The 19643-nt window shown below is 44.1% G+C and overlaps 1 protein-coding gene across 2 annotated transcripts in view; it reads right to left on the bottom strand.

Moving 5' to 3' along the window:
- Positions 1-19643, bottom strand: part of COL14A1 (collagen type XIV alpha 1 chain) — a 202448-nt gene that overhangs the window by 125707 nt on the left and 57098 nt on the right. For both annotated transcript variants that reach the window (XM_073679829.1, XM_073679830.1), the window contains exons 6-7: positions 1855-2010; positions 1653-1772 (exon numbers count right to left, since the gene is read on the bottom strand). In XM_073679829.1, the coding sequence (XP_073535930.1) occupies positions 1653-1772; positions 1855-2010 (276 nt within the window). The remainder of the gene's footprint in view (positions 1-1652; positions 1773-1854; positions 2011-19643) is intronic.

Below are 19643 nucleotides of genomic sequence, written 5' to 3'. Positions count from 1 at the left end.
ATAGGGAGCAGTATTATAGTAGTTATATTCTTGTACATAGGAGCAGTATTATAGTAGTTACATTCTTGTACATAAGAGCATTATTATAGTAGTTATATTCTTGTACATAGGGAGCAGTATTATAGTAGCTATATTCTTGTACATAGGAGCAGTATTATAGTAGTTACATTCTTGTACATAAGAGCAGTATTATAGTAGTTATATTCTTGTACATAGGGGCAGTATCATAGTAGTTATATTCTTGTACATAGGGAGCAGTATTATAGTAGTTATATTCTTGTACATAGGGGCAGTATTATAGTAGTTATATTCTTGTACAAATGAGCAGTATTATAGTAGCTATATTCTTGTACATAGGGGCAGTATTATAGTAGTTATATTCTTGTACAAATGAGCAGTATTATAGTAGTTATATTCTTGTACATAGGGGCAGTATTATAGCAGTTATATTCATGTACATATACCCAGTATTATAGTAGTTATATTCTTGTACATAGGAGCAGTATTATAGTAGCTATATTCTTGTACATAGGAGCAGTATTATAGTAGCTATATTCTTGTACATAGGGGCAGTATTATAGTAGTTATATTCTTGTACATAGGAGCAGTATTATAGCAGTTATATTCATGTACATATAGCCAGTATTATAGTAGTTATATTCTTGTACATAGGGGCAGTATTATAGTAGCTATATTCTTGTACATAGGGGCAGTATTATAGTAGTTATATTCTTGTACATAGGAGCAGTATTATAACAGTTATATTCATGTACATATAGCCAGTATTATAGTAGTTATATTCTTGTACATAGCGGCAGTATTATAGTAGCTATATTCTTGTACATAGAGGCAGTATTATAGTAGTTATATTCTTGTACATAGGAGCAGTATTATAGTAGCTATATTCTTGTACATAGGGGCAGTATTATAGTAGTTATATTCTTGTACATAGGAGCAGTATTATAGCAGTTATATTCATGTACATATAGCCAGTATTATAGTAGTTATATTCTTGTACATAGGGGCAGTATTATAGTAGCTATATTCTTGTACATAGGAGCAGTATTATAGTAGTTATATTCTTGTACATAGGAGCAGTATTATAGTAGTTATATTCTTGTACATAGGGGCAGTATTATAGTAGTTATATTCTTGTACATAGGGGCAGTATTATAGTAGTTATATTCTTGTACATAGGAGCAGTATTATAGTAGTTATATTCTTGTACATAGGGGCAGTATTATAGTAGTTATATTCTTGTACATAGGGGCAGTATTATAGTAGTAATATTTTTATTATTTTGTTTTTATATGGAACAAAATCAGCAGTTATGTTTCTGTCTATAGGGAGCTGCCTTAAATGTAAAAATATTCTTGTTCATAGGGGTAATGTTAGATATATTCCTGACCATTGATATTTCTGACCACAGTTAAAGTTTTAGACTATAAATATAAGATCATAGTATCTCCAAAGATATCGTTCACCACTGCACTGCAACTATTAATAAGAATTAAAGAAGCAACCCTCCCATCAAAGTTTTTGATATACCGTATATACTGCAGTAATCATATTATATACCACTGTGTACTTACAATTGCTCATTTTGCCTTTCTACCCAGCTAAAAGCTCGATCGATATTGATATGTCAGTACCTGTGAGTGTGTTTCCACCTTTATAGGGGAGGTTACGGACAGCGTCTATCACAGCTTCCTTGGTGCCATAGGTGTTCAGGTTCCATTCTATTCTGGGGTCTCCACTGTACTGCGCCAAACCTGGACCAGAAAGAAGAACACACTGAGCAGCACTTAACATAAATTCTACAAATTCCTTAAAAGATAGTTAACGTCACATTACCTATCCTGGTTTTATCAGTGCCAACGTTGAATGCATTGACCAGGTTCTCTATGAACAGGCGGACAAGTCTAAAGTTAAGTCTTCCGATGCTCCACGAGCCGTCCACCAGAATCACAATGTCAGCATTTGCCGGTGATTTACAAGAAAATTTAACATCTAGAATTGAAAAAAACATTGGAAATTGTATCAATGAGGACTGGGAGTTGCGATAATTGTGGGGACAAAAAAAGATTTTGATGAATGATCATTATTAATACATTACTGTTATCTGGTGTGCAGAATGAATCATAGGTAATAAGGATGGAAACTAAATACAGGGGAAAGCAATTTTATATCGCTAGATATCTGAGTAGTTTGCTTTTGTCAATCCTTTTTTGTAAGAAGTGTTCCCCAGGATTAAAGGGACAGTCACATTGAAGACGTAGTCCGGTCTGTGGACAGCGAAGGAGAAGTTGAGCAGAATAATAAGGAGGTTTGTTGGGAAAGATTTTGCATAACTTGTATTTTTTTTCTTTAAAATCCCTGTTTTTTTGTATGCATGAGTCCAGTGGGTGGTCCTAGTCATGAGTCCAGTGGGCGGTCCTACTCATGAGTCCAGTGGGCGGTCCTAGTCATGAGTCCAGTGGTCGTCCCTAGTCATGAGTCCAATGGGTGGTCCTACGCATGAGTCCAGTGGGCGGTCCTACTAGTGATTAACAGCTATCTCTGCATTTGCATACAGGGAAAACTGTCAATCACTGACTAGGGCCGCCCACTGGACTCCTATGCATACAAACACCAGGGAATTGAATTAATAAAATGCAAGGTTTACTGAAACTTTCCCCACAAAAAATGTATATCCATCTGATCAGCTCTTCCTGCCCTACAATATCGTTCCTACAGATCAAATACCATGTTCAACATGACAGGTTCCCTTTAAGCTGATCCCTGCAATCATGTGGAGGAATCCATGAGAAAGTGTTCAATTTCCCTGCAGCGCCCCCACAGGAGAAGCACAACATTACACATCCCCCATTGAAATTAATAGACAGTGTCAAGATTTGATAATAGATTATTTTTAAACCTCTTCCTGTGTCACAGTGATCCAAGAAGCTGAGCTATAAGGTGTTGGAGCAAAGAAAATGTGAAGCAGCTTCCCATAGTAATCGATTAGATCGCTGCTTTTATTTTACAAATAGTCAAAGATAAATGCGAGGTGGAATCTGATTGCTTTGGACAGCCCCTTCTTTTTTTCCTTTGCAATAGTTTTGATAAATCCCCCCCCCACTTGCAAAGTTTATTTCCCACCAAATTAGCAAAACAATTATTCACTTAGTAAGTTAGTTAAAAAATATAAATAATATGTTTGTTCCTGAAAAAAAGAAACAAATAAATGAATGAAAAATCAAATGTCAAGTTTAATATGAAAAAAAAAAAAATATGTATAGAAATATGTTTTGTGAGTTAAGATGGTGTCCGGTAGAGTCGTTGGAAGTGCTGGAGGACATTTGGGACATTAAAGACATAGCTCAGTCATAAATATTTGTTTTGCGTGGCTCCTTTAAGATGAGTTTAACCAGCGACCCTAAAACGGCATAAAGAAGAGCGAGATTATTAGATAAAAAAGTACATTCTAAATAGTCAACATAATAAAAGTTTGTTATCATTTTTTTTTGTAAATTTATTTTTCTGAAGCATTGCATTGTAGGAGATTGAGTTTTTCCTGCACACAGTCCTGTGCAGACACAAAATCTCCCATAATCTCCCATAATCTCCCACCATAACAGAGCATGGTTTGTACAGTCATTGACCCTGGGCACTGATGAGAGCAGTTTATGGTGCATTTGTGCACACCAAATATTACATCATTTGGTGTGATGTGGTTTCTTATGCTGAGAGGGGGCACATGCAATCTTTTCACCTGGCCCACTATCGTGTCAAAATTGTCCTACACCTGTGGGCAAAATGAGCCTGTGTAGGTGTCCTCCTCTGGTTGTGAAACTCTTTTCCTTTAAAGGTGACCTGTCACTTGCCATGAAGATGTGATATTTTCACCCGGTGCCGCTGCTCTCCTGAATCCGGAGATGTTTCTCTTTTGTTTCTGCGCCTCTCCGTTCCTGAGATATGGCCTTCTCTTTACTGTACATTAATCTAGTCTTGTTAGCCAAGCAGGCGTGGACCTCAAAAAGACGCCCACAGAGAAGAGCTAAGGACCACTCCCACTGGGATCCAGTATAGGGAAAGGAGGGCGATATCTCAGAAACGAAGAGGAGCAGGAGCATAAATACAACACCATCGGATTCAGGAGAACAGCGGCGTTTACACCAAGTTAAAAAAATCACACATTTATGGCAAGTGACAGGTCGCCTTTAAGGCCTGGAAGGCAGGGTGCAAATAAATGAAAATTATGGGGATATGAACTGGATCAGGATAGGGAAGCTGTCTAGAATTTTCTATTTTGGGCTTGGCAAAATTTGTCTCTCCCTTGGGTATTGGAAGCTTACATGGGTCTCCCCTTCTCCATAGGCACCAAACACAGGGGTAGTAGTCACCTATGAGGCATTAAAAGGAGGGGGCCAGGACTCCTATTAAGTTATATGGATTGTGCTGGGGTGACCACTGCCATGATGAGGGCCCAATTTAGCTGTGAGTCTCTCTTCTCTATGACTGCCGTAACTATAATGAGTGCAGGGACTGCAGTCGCATCCAAGTTCTGGGGCTTATGATTGGGGAGATAGTTGAGTACCTTGTTGGAAATATTGTATTTGGGCATACAAGCTTCAAGTTATGCAGTATCTACTCATAGATATTGGAGGTGTGACGGGGGACACAGAAGAATGTGTTGCAGCTTCCTATACCTATGTATCAATCCAATATAGCAAACTATAGCATGTCCTATCATATGGCATGTTAGGAATTTGTTCCCCTCATTGCTTCTAGGGGAGAATATCTCCGACATATAGCACTTTGGGGAGCAAAAAGACATAAAAAGTCTCTGGATACACAGGATCCTCTATGTACTCATAGAATCATAGAATGTTAGAGTTGGAGGGGTCCTCCAGGGTCATCATGGCCAACCCCTTGCTCAGTGCAGGAGTCACTAAACCATCTCAGACAGATGTCTGTCCAGCCTCTGAAGACTTCTATGGAAGGAGAACTCACCACCTCTCGTGGCCGCCTGTTCCTCTCATTGATCACCATCACTGTCAAAAAGTTTCTTCTAATATCTAATCTGTATCTTCTCCCTTTCAGTTTCATCCCATTGCTTCTCGTGTTTCCATGTGCAAATGAGAATAAGGATGATCCCTCTAGACTGTGACATCCCTTCTGATATTTGTAGACAGCTATTAAGTCTCCTCTTAGTCTTCTTTTTTGCAAGCTAAACATTCCCAGCTCCTCTAACCGTTCCTGGCAGGACATAGTTTGCAGTCCGCTCACCATCCTTGTCACTCTTCTCTGAACTTGCTCCAGTTTTTTTGTCTTTTTTATGATGTGCTGCCCAGAACTGGACACAGTATTCCAGATGAGGTCTGCCCAAGGAGGACAATGACTTCACGTGACCTAGACTCTATGCTTCTCTTAATACATCCCAGAACTGTGTTTGCCTTTTTTGTACTACTACGTGGAGCTGTGCAATGTGCGTAAGGCCTACATCTTGGATATGTGACTATTGTACGTCATCATACTGCTACTACCTACTGAAGGGTAATTTTCTCAGTTCTTTGAGGAAACTTATTATTTTACGTGCCGTCCTATGTACAGTGGAGATGTCTATCACCTGCTCCATCCAGACAATTGTTAAATGCATCGAGGATATCGCTTCCATAGAAACCGTCTGGAAATGCCATTTCTTTGAAAGTTTAAGGGGAAATCTATGTCTAGTACAAGGATTAGGTTGGAGCTCAACAGAAAAAAAGAAAAGTGAAATCACTATTATTAGTCTTAAAAATGTGTGGGTCAGCAGAAGGTAACTGGCGGGAGAACTGAGGATTCTTCGGGGTTCTCCAGATAACTTCTCCGATACGGTCCCATAGGTGGATCATCTGAACAAAGAGCGGTGGCAGAGCAGCTGGATCAGCGCTGGATCACCAAGGAAAAGACTAAGTACTGAGCCTGAAAAAGATGCCGTATTCACAGGGATTCTGCAATATTGCTAAAATAATGGTAGGCAGTATATACACTAGTATACATCCTGCAGGAACCTTATCCAGCTCATCTGTGTACGACATAAGTGTAAAATTGCTGCCTTTTTTTGCAAAAGTTTAAGGCTCTCTTCACATGCAGTTTTTTTTTTCTACAATCAAAACCTGCTCTTGTGGCAGCAAAAATTGCTGCATTCAAAACACGGGTTTTGCTGTGTTTTTTAGCTGCGTTTTTTTTGCATGTGGATTATATGTGCGATTTAACTTCAGTACATGTTTAATAAAATTAGCTTTATTAACCAAAAACTCAGTAAAAAAAAATGCTGCAAAATACAGAAAAACCTGTTTGCTGCGTTTTTTGTACTCTCATTGCTTTCTATGGGTGAAAAAATGCTGCAAAAACGCTGAAAGAATTGACGCGCTGCAGAGTTAAAAAACGCTGCAGTTCTCAAATTCAGGCAGGAAAAAAAAAGCGAGTGTGTGCATGAGATTTCTGACATCTCATAGCTTTTGTTGGTACTGTAAAGCCCAGCTGATTTTCTTTATAAAAAAAGATGCAGCAAAAAACACTACAAAAACACTGTGTGTGATGTTAGTTACACACACGCTGCTAGGTTCAGATAGGGGCGAGACAGGTTACATGAATTCTTTGGAATCCTGGGGGAACCGTTACTCAGGGCGACCATAGACCATGTGCTGCGGCTTCTCTCAGGCACACAGGGGTATTCACCCTCAGGCACAGACATGTAGGTTGTTTCACTTGCTGACCAGACACACTTGACAAGAGTCCTCATAAACGGTAGAACAGTAGCATTTAATAAGAAGCCGCACAGCCAGTGCAAGTTAAGTCTTATCAGCAACAGGCTCCAGTGACAAACAGTACAGTTTCCTTAGCAGCACAGAAGTTCACAGTCTTCCCAGTAGTACAGGACAGCACAGGTCTAATGCAAAAGGCACATTAATGAACACAGCATTCTTTACAGCACAGTGAGATGGAGGTGGGGGGGTTGCTGAGGGAGTTTATCTCTGTGACACCATTTCTTCCAGTCCTTATCTTTCTGCCTAACAATACTCTACACTGCTAGTTCAGGAACTCTACCTGACCCGTGCTTAGCTTCACTCCTGACTTGACTCCTTTTCACTTGCAGGGGGCTTCTGTGAGATACAGAACACACACACCCTTTCTCTTCTGTCCAGCCAGACAGTAAACAACTTCCCCACAATCCCCCTGGGGCTCTGCTAAAACACTCCCCTTCTCCTGTGACTGTGTTAACCCCTCTAGTTGCTGGATGCTTCTGGAGCACAACACTTCCTGTCTCATGTGCTTGTGTTACTGCTAATAGTTGCTGAATGCTTTTAAAGCAATTGCACTACTTCTGCATATCACACTCTGCAACAGCACTACTTCTGTATGTCACAGTGAGCATAACCTAAAGGTCCAAATTTCTTAAATTATTTGGTTTATTGCTCTTGTATATTGTTTAAAAGCCCTATCCAAGGTAGAACGACTTGTCAGCACGCCCATTGGCACCACCTGGGACACAAGCAACACTTTACTCGCCCCTCACCAATCCTCAGCTACACTTCTTAGGGCGCAGTCAGGTGGCCGTGGAAATCGGACTGGCCGGCGGCTCTCCCAACCCGAGCGTGACAGTTTCATGTGTTTCTTTGGGTGTGAATATGTTCTACTTCACACCCAAAGTTTAACCACACCACCTTTACTTGTAATTTTAAGTGTTTTTCGTAGGTGCTAAAAAATATGCAATAAATGGCAAAAAACATTGATAAATTTGTCTTATGCATTTAGGACAATGAAATGATGCATTCTGCACAAAGAAATTGGCGCAAATAATATTAATAAATATGTCCTAATAAGTTTCGTATGAGGAGTTGTTATAAAAATGTCCAGGGCTGCAATGAATTTCTTTTAAAGGGAACCTGTCACCTGAGTAAATGCTATGTACTTCTATCATATCATGATCTGTAGGTAAATAGCGTTACAATGCTGCCTGGCTTATGTACTGAAAGTGCAGCTACCTGGAGGAATAAACTTATTTCCTCCCAGGAGCTGCCGGCTTTCAGTGATGGGGGCATGCACAGAGGGGATTCAGTCACCGCTCACTATACTGTTTGCTAATGGGTGGGGATGAGCGAAACCGTGGAAGTTCGGGTTTTGGTACACAAACCGAACTTAAGTCCACAGTTCGATTCGGGTACCAGAACTTTACCCAAACTTGAACACAACCCCCAAACTTTAAAGTTCGGGTCTGCTCATCTCTACTAATGGTCTGACAATGAAATTCTTTGCATCTATTGTGGCTCCCCTGAGGGTTCAGTCGCCACAGAGGTACTGCACCTCACCCAGAGGTGTGGTGTCTCTCTTCTCTCAGGTAAGGAGGGAGTGCTGCCCGGAACCCCAACACCTGCATCCAACACTACACTGCTCCAGGCCGGCTGGAAGGGCAACATGCAGAGCGCAGCTGCTGAGCCCTGACACTGGCTGAAGTGGGGGGAACTCAAAAGGTAGGGGGAACCAGTAGTGGGTATGGCAGGAGGAAGTAGTTAGAGGGAGCACTTTGGTAGGAGTATATATAGGGAAGCCATCTTGGGGTGGAGATAGGAGAGATGAGTAGAGGAGAGCAGTTCAGAAGAACAGTCCAGGAGCAGAGTCTCATTAGGAGCTCTGCTCCACAAGTAGGGCCAAGTCTGGAGGCCCAGGAGGGGAGCAGGCTCCGTTCTAAGAAGGGATCCTAGGGGGTACGGCCCGCACCTGTCAGAAGACAGGGGGATCGTAAGCCGCATTCTAATCCCCAGGAGGGTCAAGCAGGTCCGGGATCCGACGTACAGGAAGGACTTCAGAGCATCTGAACGGGATTGAGAGTGGGCAGCACAGAGCATGAGGGAGAAAGACCAGTGTGAAGTCGGTGTAGAGAGGAACACAGGAAAGTGGGGTTCTGTCAGGCATTCCAAAATCACCTGAGGAAGAACTGAACCCCTGCCGGGTGAATGCAGCGCGACGCGGGAGGCTGTAAGCTGACAGTGCTCCCTGTGGAACTAAAGAACTGTGAGTAAAGACACGGATGACTGCACTGCACCTGTCCAGTTATTTCGTCTGCGCCATCGTTCCCTCCCTGCACTACAACGCCCAGCGCACCTTACACATTCTACACTGCCCTGGAGCAAGCTCTACCTGTGGAGAGCCACACCATCCCTGCTGCCGTAACACCAGCTCCAGAGGACTGCTCCGCAGCGGCGGCTCCCTCTAGCCGCAATCCACAGGTGGCGTCACGAAAAATCCCAAAAACCCCATATAAAAGTACTCCCCTTTTGTTGACTGCCCTGGGCCACGGACCGGGTCAGCCACCGTGATACCCCCCCACCGGCATCCAGAGGCCCGGCTGCCGAGTACCCCGCGGCCCTGGGGGGGCGCGTCACTATACATCATTTTGAATACGCTGTTCCCTAAATTTAAAGGAGAACCTAAACGTTAAATAATGCTTTGGACTTGAGTTTAGTGTTTTGCATACGTTGCATTAGTACATGTGATTACAGAGTACTATAGTGAGTGTACAATCCTGTACAGCTACTACTGAAATGGCTGCATCTTCTCATATTACAGAACAAGAGCCTTTGTCCTGATATGCTCTATGGCTTAGATGCTGCTGATTGAGGCAGAGCTGCCGGAAATTTGTCATTAACTTTCTTTGGCAGAAAGCCTGTAATATCACAGCTATCAACAACGGTCTCGGTCTCTTTCATGTACAGATCCCATGGATTATTTATTGGGCCCGATTGTGCTCACTACAAGTCCTACTGCTTGAGGCGGTCATTGCTTTACAATCACACAAACCTGAGGTTTACACAATTTTTACTCTAAGGGCTCGTTTTTCACATATGAGTTCTATCAAAGTTTTCATAACTCGGACTCATCATACCTGTCATAGTCTATGGAGCTGTTGACATGTCCACATATTTTTGAGGACCGAGTGCTCCACAGAAAATTACTGAGACATGGCCAATTTTGATCTGAGTCTCGGATCAAACTCCCCAATGTAAGACTATAGGTCTGTGAAAAAAATCGGACAGCACTTGGATGCCATCCGATTTTTTTCAAGGACCGTTTGATAAGAGAACCTTTAGAAACCTCGACCAGTTCATTTTTTATCCAAGAAAAACTGTTGAAACTCTGACCAAACTCTGATGAAACTTTGATGGTAAAGACTGACACTGACCAAACTCTGATGAAACTCTGATAAAAAAAAAAACTGATGAAACTTGGACCATTTTTTGCACACAAGAAAAATCACTGATGTCTGGATGAGCCCAAAAGCTAAGTTCCCAAAGTCATTATGTAGGAGAACGGAGCATAGGAGACAAAGTGCTGCAAAGCCGTTCGGCCTCCAAACTTGAACAAAACCCTGCGGAACTATTCACAAGGAGAAGATTTGCAGAGGGGACAGAATTAGACAGTACCCCCAGATCAGGTGACAGTGACAAGACCAGCCTTCGATATAAAAGGTCAGCGGGCCAAAACGAGAGGAGATTTTTTCGCCAGGAAAGGTGGCAGACGCACTCGATGCAGCTCCAGCAGGTGAGAAAGCAGGCCGCAGCCGTGCGTACCAGTCAGGCCCGGACCCAGTCGACGACAGTCAAGCACCGAAGACCAGGACTACACTGGTTATGGTCCAGACTGTGTTCATCAACGGTAAAGCACCGAAGACCCGAAGTACAATGGTCAAGGCTCCCAACCTAGACAACGCCGGTCAACAGTCTAGGATCAGCCCCCACCGATAGAGACCGAGGAGACACTCGTTGACTGTCAAGCACCGAAGCGGCCCGAGGATACCTGGCCAGAGACTCCAGCCTGGGCCAGTGATCGAAGGAGACATGTGAGACGGGTCGTCACTTTCAGCACAGATGTACAGTAATGGGGCATGGGCAGGGGGAGGGCTCCAGACCAGACGTTGTGCAGCTGATGCTAGAGTGGCCCAGAGAGTATTGATAGACTTTGTAAGGAAAACATGTGTCTAGTGAGACGGATCAACGGCCCTCGTCAAGGTCCAGAGAGCTGCAGAAACTTCTAGAGACTGTTCCCGCCAAATATTGGCTGCCCCCACTCCATTATAAGTAGGTTGGACTGTAGACTCGGAACTGATTCCAAAGTTCCTTATTGTTCACTAACCCATATACCTCTGTTATGTAATTGCACTTGTTTTGGCAGTATCTGCTAACCATTGGCAATGACTTATTATACCTTTAAAATCTTGTACGTACATGACATTAGTTTCATACTAAAACATACCAATTTTTGCTAAGGGGTTTTGAAGTGTGCTTCTTATTTCCACTCAGCCACTTCACCTAAATTTTGAGATTTTCGGTAAATATTAACCATTTACCATTTTATTACTTTGCAGAAGTATTATCCTTATGTGGCGCCCCATGGGCCGGTTGCCACAGTATTGCTGCCTTCTTCACTGGAGGTGATATTACGCTTGGAAGCAGGAGGAGCTCCCCACGTCAGGTAACCCCACATGCACACACAGGTTCTGATCCCTGACCTGAAGAGGGAGCTCTACACCCTATTTTGGGGAGCTGCCTTTTCTGGTTGGGGGAGGAGTTAGTCAGTGAGTGTGAGAGGGAAGGGAGAGGGGGAGAAAGCAGCAGAGGGAGAAGGAGAAAGTTCTGGGGAGCAGAGCAAGTGAAGAGCTCACCCCAGGCAGCGGAGCAGAGGACGCCAGAGTCCTGGGCTGTATGGACTTTGCACGTCCCGGCAACCGAATCTGGGGGACAGTAGACTGCAAGTTTTCTGGCCACAAGCAGAAGCCCGGCAGCACAGCGGCATAACTAGAGCCTGGAGCTGCACCCAGGACGACAGTACCCATTATAGGTTTGCACCGCCTGCTAGTACGGAGCTTAGAGCAAGAGTGAAGAGGCGGGACCACAGAGTAGCTCACAGGCAGCGGGGCCCGCAACGGAGAAGCGCAGCAGGCAGGTCTCCAAACCCACCTGACGGGGTGGACTCCGACTGCTTCCAGGCTGACTGGACCCTCCTGGACCTAGTGACCAGTGCCCCGGACTCCACAGCTTTCTCTGCATTCCTCCTGTCTGTCTTCTTCTTCTGCACCTCCCCACCAGCTGTGCTACCGCCGCGACTATCATCACTGCTGCCACCCTGCTCTCTGCACCCTGTTTCCCCTGCCGCCATTGTGGCGCCCCTGAGGGTTCGGTCGCCACAGAGGTACTGCATCTCACCCAGAGGTGTGGTGCCTCACTATCAGGTAAGGAGTACAGCCCGGGACCCTAACACCTGCATCCAACACTACACTACTCCAGACCAGCAGGAGGGGCAAGATGCGTCGCGCTTCCTGCTGAGCCCTGTCCCTGGCTGGAGTGGGGGGAACCAAAGTAGGGGGAACCATGTAGTGGGTGTGGGTGGAGGAAGTAAATCAGGGGAGCACTTGTTAGGAGTAGTATAAAGAGGGAAGCCATCTTGGGTGTGTAGCCAGTCAGTCAGGGGAGGAAAGTGAGAGGAGCAGGAGCTCTGTAGGAGCTCTGCTCAGGAGGAGGGCCTAGGAAGACGCCCAGGACAGACTGAGGAGGAGAGGAGCAGGAGAAAGGCTCCAGGAACGTAGAAGGGACCCCAGGGGTACGGGCAGTGCTGGAGGCCACCCGTACGCCTGAATCTACCAGGCGGTGGAGGGGTCAGGTCGCACAGAGGGGACCGGTCCCTAAACTAGCAGAGTTCTTTAAGCCTCAACTAGGAAACGGAGGCTGCAGTATTTCAGGTACTGCAGCCACTATCCACATCTGTCTCACCAAGAAGGTAGACATAGAGGACCCAGGGGACAGAGAAGACGTCGCCCGGCAAGGTCCGCAGTCACTGGATTGGGACACTAGGTGTGAGGTGCAGGGAGACGGCCAGAAGGAACACACAGAAGGGGGTCCCGCTATATACTCTGGAGGTCCCTGAGGGTTGGCTGAACCCCTCCCTGAGTAAGCACAGGACGACGTGGGAGGTTACCCTGGCCCTGGTAACTTGGAGTCTGAAAATCGTGAGTAAAACCCTGAAGACTGCACCCCACCGTCTCTGTCAGTTATTGCTGCTGTGCCATCACTCCCTGCACTACACTGCACCACGAGTGCTACTTCATAACAACAACATCTACACCGCCCTGCAGCTAAGCTCTACCTGTGGAGAGCTAAACCAACTCTGCTGCATTTACACCAGCTCCAGAGGACCTGCTCCGCAGCGGCGGCTCCCTTTAGCCGCATACCACAGGTGGCGTCACAAACTGTATATAAAAACTATAAATCCCCTGTAAATATTCCCCTTTTGATTGACCGCCCTGGGTCACGGACCGGGTCACCGCCACTGTGACATCTCCCCTAGCAGCAACCGGCCCGGCACCGAGTACCTCACGGCCCAGGGGGCGCGTCACCATCCTTCATTTTAGCTTTCTCAGTCCCTGGGGGCCCGCTTCGCCTGTGGGAAGTGTTTCATCTCAGCTGCTATACCATCTATCCCCCAGGGCTCACACAGCAGCGCTGGTCATCCCTGACCAGGCACCACAGGTGGCGTCACATAAAGACCACAAATCCCCTTTAAATACTCCCCTCATCTGCTTGGCCAGGGCCACGGAGCTGGGCCACTGCCACCATGACCTTGTGGTGCCCTGCTGCGCATTAGTGCCACAGATCCCAGAGGGGTGCATGGACGGATTCCTCCACAAGAGGCCCTCGTAGCATTCACACACCTCCACCTTCCACCTCAGACCAGCAGAGGGAGCCCATTAGGGATATAAAAAGGGAAGGTGGAGCTAGGCAGTTCAGTCAAGTCTGTAAGGAGTTCAGTTACAGTTGAGTCTACAGGAAGTCTAAGTCTGCTGCAGCCAGAGAGGTTGGCAGTCCAGCCCAGACTCAGGGAGCTCAGATTAGTACGCCATAAGAGCGGTGAAGAGTAGCGAGGCCTACTGCCAGTGTGAAGCCTAGTGAGGGCCCCGAGCGTGGCCGAAGGCAAGTGGAGTAAGCGAGCTACATAGGGGGCCGAGGAGCTTAACCAGCTCACCCCACAACCATATACCGGACACCGGGTCCGTGTCTGCAGGGATCTCTACGACCAGCAGAAACAACCAGAACCCCTGGAGAACTATATGTCCCAGGAACACCAAAAGCTGACTGTCATACCAGGGTCAGGAGTCACTGGGTCCCGTTTGTCCTGCATCCCCTTCTCCTACGCTGCCCTGAGGCCCCGCTCCACCTGTGGGGACCCACACCAACTAAGCTGCCTGACCACAGAGGTCATAGGACTATACCAGCGCTGGTGAGTCTCACCAGACACCGTGGGTGCCGTCACGAACTTTCCCTTTCTCATACACCTTTTCCCCCATTATTCCTTGCTTTTAAGAGTGACCCCAGGGTACAGGCCCGGGAGCCGGCCACCGCGACATCCCCCAAAACTAACAGTAAGGCCCGGGCGCCGAGTAGTCTGTCCCCATCCACTGGGCTCGTCAACCTCCCTATAAGACTGCCGGTCCGGCTACCGAGTACCCTAGGCCCTCACGGCCGCTGCTCTTATATTGCTCTTTGGGAGATTTTCTAGGCTTATTTTGTGACACTTTGTCTTGATCTTATACTGGGGTACCTTAGTGACGCATTACCTCTGCGTACATTTTTCACTTTTTATGTGCTTTTAATATTGTTTTGTAATTTAATAACGATCATTGTGATTTTATTCTTAGGTCTCAGACTTTCTTTTTTATTATAGGTTTTAAGTATTTTTTTACCCCGTGTAAATGCCCCTGTTCTCCTGAATCTGGTGATGTTTTTCTTCTGTTCCTGCTTTTCTCAGTTCCTGAGATATGGCCTCCTTTTCCCTGTGTGTAAATCTAGTCTTTTTAGCCAACTAGGTGTGGTCTTCAACAATACACCCAAAAGTTGATGATCACACCCACTTGGCTAAAAAAATACTAGATTTTTGCACAAGGTAAGAGAGGGCCATATCTCAGGAATCGAGAGTTGCAGGAACAAAAGACAGACATCGCCGGAATCAGGAGAAAAAGAGAATTTAGGGAAAAAATACATATATCTAGTAAGTGACAGGTCATCTTTAAACAAAAAAAAGAGAAGAAAACATTTCACCATTCTGTATTGATTTGATCTGTGAGACTGTACAACGGCTCAATAATAATGCCAGAAAGACTGCAGCCATACGACAGATGTAAGGCTCATCATGAGGAAAGGCAGATGAGAGTGCCACATGGCATATAGCACTTTAATGTCTGCCAAAAAGAAATAAAAGGAAAAGAAATAAAAGGGGCAAAACTTTAAAATCCAAAACTTTACTGTGAGGAATTTCAACATTTAAATTCTGGGCAACGTGGAAAAGTCAATTTTAGTTTTCATCCAAATATTTTACTGCCTCCAAGTCCATTACAGTCATTTAAACAGATTTTGTCAGCTGTTTGTTTTTATTTTCACCATATTCGAAGTTTAGCAAATATTCGGGATTCCTGGTCCTGAATCAATTTTTAAATTAAAAATGTTCGTGTCTTTTTCAAAATTTCTAAAAGAAACAAATTTGACTTTTTGATAAGTGGTCTTCTGTATTTTTGCACATTGACTTTTCGAATCGTGGGCTGCCCTTTTTATTTGGGCCAGCTGTTTCTAGTAACCTAAGACTTAAAGCCAAATTTTAGCAGAACCCAACTAACTCCATTACATGTGAGCAGAGTCTGTCAGGCACAAACCGCGTCAATGATGCTTTCCAGACGGCGCAGCATTGTGACGTTTTCTTATAGGATCGGGGCTACACGGTAACTTTGGCCACATCCAAAGTCATCATTTAGTGCCAGCTTTAATGGAAGCAACAAAGCTGATGGAGGTGAAAGTTTAGACAAATAAATCTATTGGGGTAATCTATCAAGACTGGTGTTTCATACGGCCATCTTGAACCCAGGGTCAACATTAAAGAGGTTGTCCACTACTATACACAATGCCCCAATCAATTTAAATAGTGGAAATTAATTTTTTTGTAATTACCATCTGTTGTGATTGTTGCCTGTGAGTGGCGCTATCGCTGACCACATCACGTGACCCGGCTGCAGCCGACTATGACATTCGCTGATGTCACGGCAAGTTCCGGTTGCAGCCGGGCGTGACCCAGTGACGCGCCGGACATAATTGTTGACACCGTCAACTTAATTGGTTGCACTCCCTTTGGAACAAATAACTGCAATCAGTCGCTTCCTATAACCATCTACAAGCTTCTTACACCTCTCAACTGGAATTTTGGACCACTCTTCGTTTGCAAATTGCTCCAGGTCTCTCATATTTGAAGGCGTCTTCTCCCAACAGCAATTCTAAGATCTCTCCACAGGTGTTCAATGGGGGATTTAGATCCAGACTCATTCCTGGCAACGTCAGAACTCTCCAGCGCTTTATTTGCATCCATTTCTGGGTGCAACTTGAAGTACATTTGGGGTCATTGTCCTGTTTGAAGACCCATGACCTAGGATGCAATCCCAGCTTTCTGACACTGGGCACTACATTGCGACCCAAAATCCTTTGGTAATCTTCAGATTTCATCATGCCTTGACACATCGTCAATGCACCCAATGCCAGAGGCAGCAAACAATCCCAAAACATCTTTAAATCTCCACCATATTTAACTGTGGGTACTGTGTTCCTTTCTTTGTAGGCCTCATTCAATTTTTGGTAAACAGTAGAATGATGCGCTTTACTAAAAAGCTCTATCTTGGTCTCATCAGTCCACACAATACTTTCCCAGAAGGATTTTGGCTTACTCATATACATTTTGGCAAACTGCTGTCTAGCTTTTTTATGTCTCTGTGTTGGCAGTGGGGTCTTTCTGGGTCTACTGCAATAGCGTTTCATTTCATTCAAATGTCGAGAGATAGTTTGCTCTGACACTGATTCACCCTGAGCCTGCAGGACAGCTTGAATTTCTTTAGAACTTGATTGAGGCTGCTTATACACCATTCAGACTATCCTGTGTTGCAACATTTCATCAATTTTTATCTGCCGTCCACGTCCAGGGAGATTAGGTACAGTGCTATGGGTTGTAAACTTCTTGGTTATGTTGTGCAACGTGGACAAAGGAACATCGAGATCTCTGGAGATGGACTTGCAACCTTGAGATTGTTGATATTGTTCAAAATTGGTTCTCAAGTCCTCAGACAGTTCTCTTCTCCTCTTTCTGTTCTCCTTGCTTAGTGTGGCACACACAGACACACAATGCAAAGATTGAGTCAACTTCTCCCCTTTTTATCTGGCTTCAGGTCTGATTTTCATATTGCCCACACCTGTTACTTGCCACAGGTGAGTTTGAATGAGCATCATATTCTTGAAACAAAGTTGTTTACCCACAACTTTGGAAAGGTACCAACAATTTTGTCCTGCCCATTTTGGGGGTTTTGCCTTTCTTTCTCTGTTTTTTTTTTCGTGTTGTTCCAATACGCACAAAGGAAATAAACGTGTATAACAAAAGATGTGTAACTGTAATAATTTGCTGGGAGAAATACTTAATTTTCAGGAGCAATTTCAAGGGTGTCAACACTTTCGGCCATGACTGTATATAGTTAATTGGTGCTCATTTAATGCCCTAAAATTGGCAGTGTAAATACACCCTCAATGTTTCCGTGTGATGGTGCAATATCTTAGGATTTGGGGCCCCATTTTTTAATATTGCTCAGGACCATACTTTATCTAAAACAGGTCCTGTTTAAATCCAAATCCAACTGGAGTAAGGTGCACATGCTTCATAATAAATATGGCACATCTTTGGGCACAAGAAAATGAAATCTACGCCAGATGTGAGCTACAATGTTGCCAGTTTTCTGGTTTACAATCTAGTAAGTTTGTTGCACTGTGGTTGACCATGCCCCCTTTTTCTGAGTCTCACCCATTTTTTAGAAAAATGTTGGGTCTGGCACAAAAAAATGATAAAAAATTGCAACAAATTTTACTTTTTTAACATTCTTTTATGTAGTGAAAGTGATTTAGGTCCTATCATCGTGAAAAAGACCCTACACCCTGAGACTGAGAAATGACTACACATTGTTCATGTATAGTCACCCTATTTGGTGCCCTCCGTTTGTCTCCAGCTACCCCCACTGCTCAGACCTGCTTTCCATTCCTCCATTTCCAATATGCCTTTTTAATATCAGCATAAGTTTTCAAAAGTACTTTTATTTAGTTTGGATGTTAGAAGGGTTAAAAGTTTAGCAACAACTTTTTTTAAGAGAAATTTACTAAACTTTTTTTTCTCGACCTATTCATCTTTGACATGATTTTGAGGAGCCTATATGTCGGTATTTCCCCCACCCCCTAAAAGTGATATTTTAAAAACAGCACCTCTCAAAGTATTCCAAACTACCGTCAGGGAATGGAACGAGTGGAATGAAAACTTACAGTTTTTTCCCACTAAACTGTTGCTAACATTCCAACAGGCCTCCATAGATAGGAGACCTTATGGCCGTTACTTGGCCTCAGGTTGCCATTGCTGCCATCAAGACCACACAAACTTGATTGCGGGGTGCCGATGGGATTCAAAATGGGGTCCCCTAGCGCTGTTAGCCATCTACATGCTGCTGTTGCTATTCCCCGCAGCATATAGGGGGTTCAACAGTCATGAGTGGTACCAACACTAATGGTGACCAATGCAGCAGGCTGTCAGCTATAGTGTATAGATGACACTTTCTGTATTTTTTGCATCAGGGTCCGAAATTCTCTTATTCATCAGGTCAGTAGAAAGGCGTATAGGCAGCTATTAAGGGTTTAATGGGGTAGGTACTATATAATTTTGTGCGGACGGCCCATCCTCTGCGCTCTTCTCCAACTCCAACTCCTTTTCTTGGCCTTTGATGTACCAGTCTTGTCAGGACACCATAAAACGTTGGTTACTTTAAGCTTCCTACAAAGACCTGAATTTTTCTGCTTTCGGACAATCTCAAGTCTTTGATCTGGGTGGGCTAGCAGTGAGTGTTTGATGTCATCCATGTAACTATTCCCCCCTCATATTGTCATGATTGAACACCTACAGCAATCAGCGGTGTAGAGTGTTACAAATGAGTCGAGAAACTAGGAAAAAAAAAAGGTAATTTTTGCAACATAATATGAATATTACAAATCATTTCCCTCCATACCCTAAAAATTAACATTCTTCCTGCTAATACATTTAATATACTTTTCATCTTTTATAAAAAGTGGTTGCATTGTACTTCCTTTTCGTCACATTTACCTCTTTGTGCTACTACTTTTATTTTATACTGTATAGATACATCTTAAAAAAGTCTGTGTAGTAAGAAGAAGCAGTGCACTGTATTGCAGAGAGAACCGTTTGTGAGTTTAATTAAAAGATCATTCAGGAATGATAAAGAGATATAGACCTAAACGCCAGTCGGTCTCCCTGATGGATTAGCTGTTAACTCATTCTGCAGTAATACACAGAGGTCGAGAGAGGCCAAATGCTTAATAAAAACCTATTGCAAAAAATTATTAATCTTAAAGGGAATCTATCACCAAGATTTTTTTTTGACAACTTGGTAACACTGTATAAATCCATGCAAACGATATGGATTTATATAGTGTGGCAGTAAAGAATGGTTAAAAATAAAAAAATAAATCTATACTTACCTTCTATGGCCCCCT

This window comes from Phyllobates terribilis, unplaced genomic scaffold (assembly GCF_046119375.1).
Source record: "Phyllobates terribilis strain yellow unplaced genomic scaffold, ASM4611937v1 Scaffold_4__5_contigs__length_816908805, whole genome shotgun sequence".
Classification (NCBI taxonomy): Eukaryota; Metazoa; Chordata; class Amphibia; order Anura; family Dendrobatidae; genus Phyllobates; species Phyllobates terribilis.
This window is presented reverse-complemented; position numbering and strand designations above follow the sequence as displayed.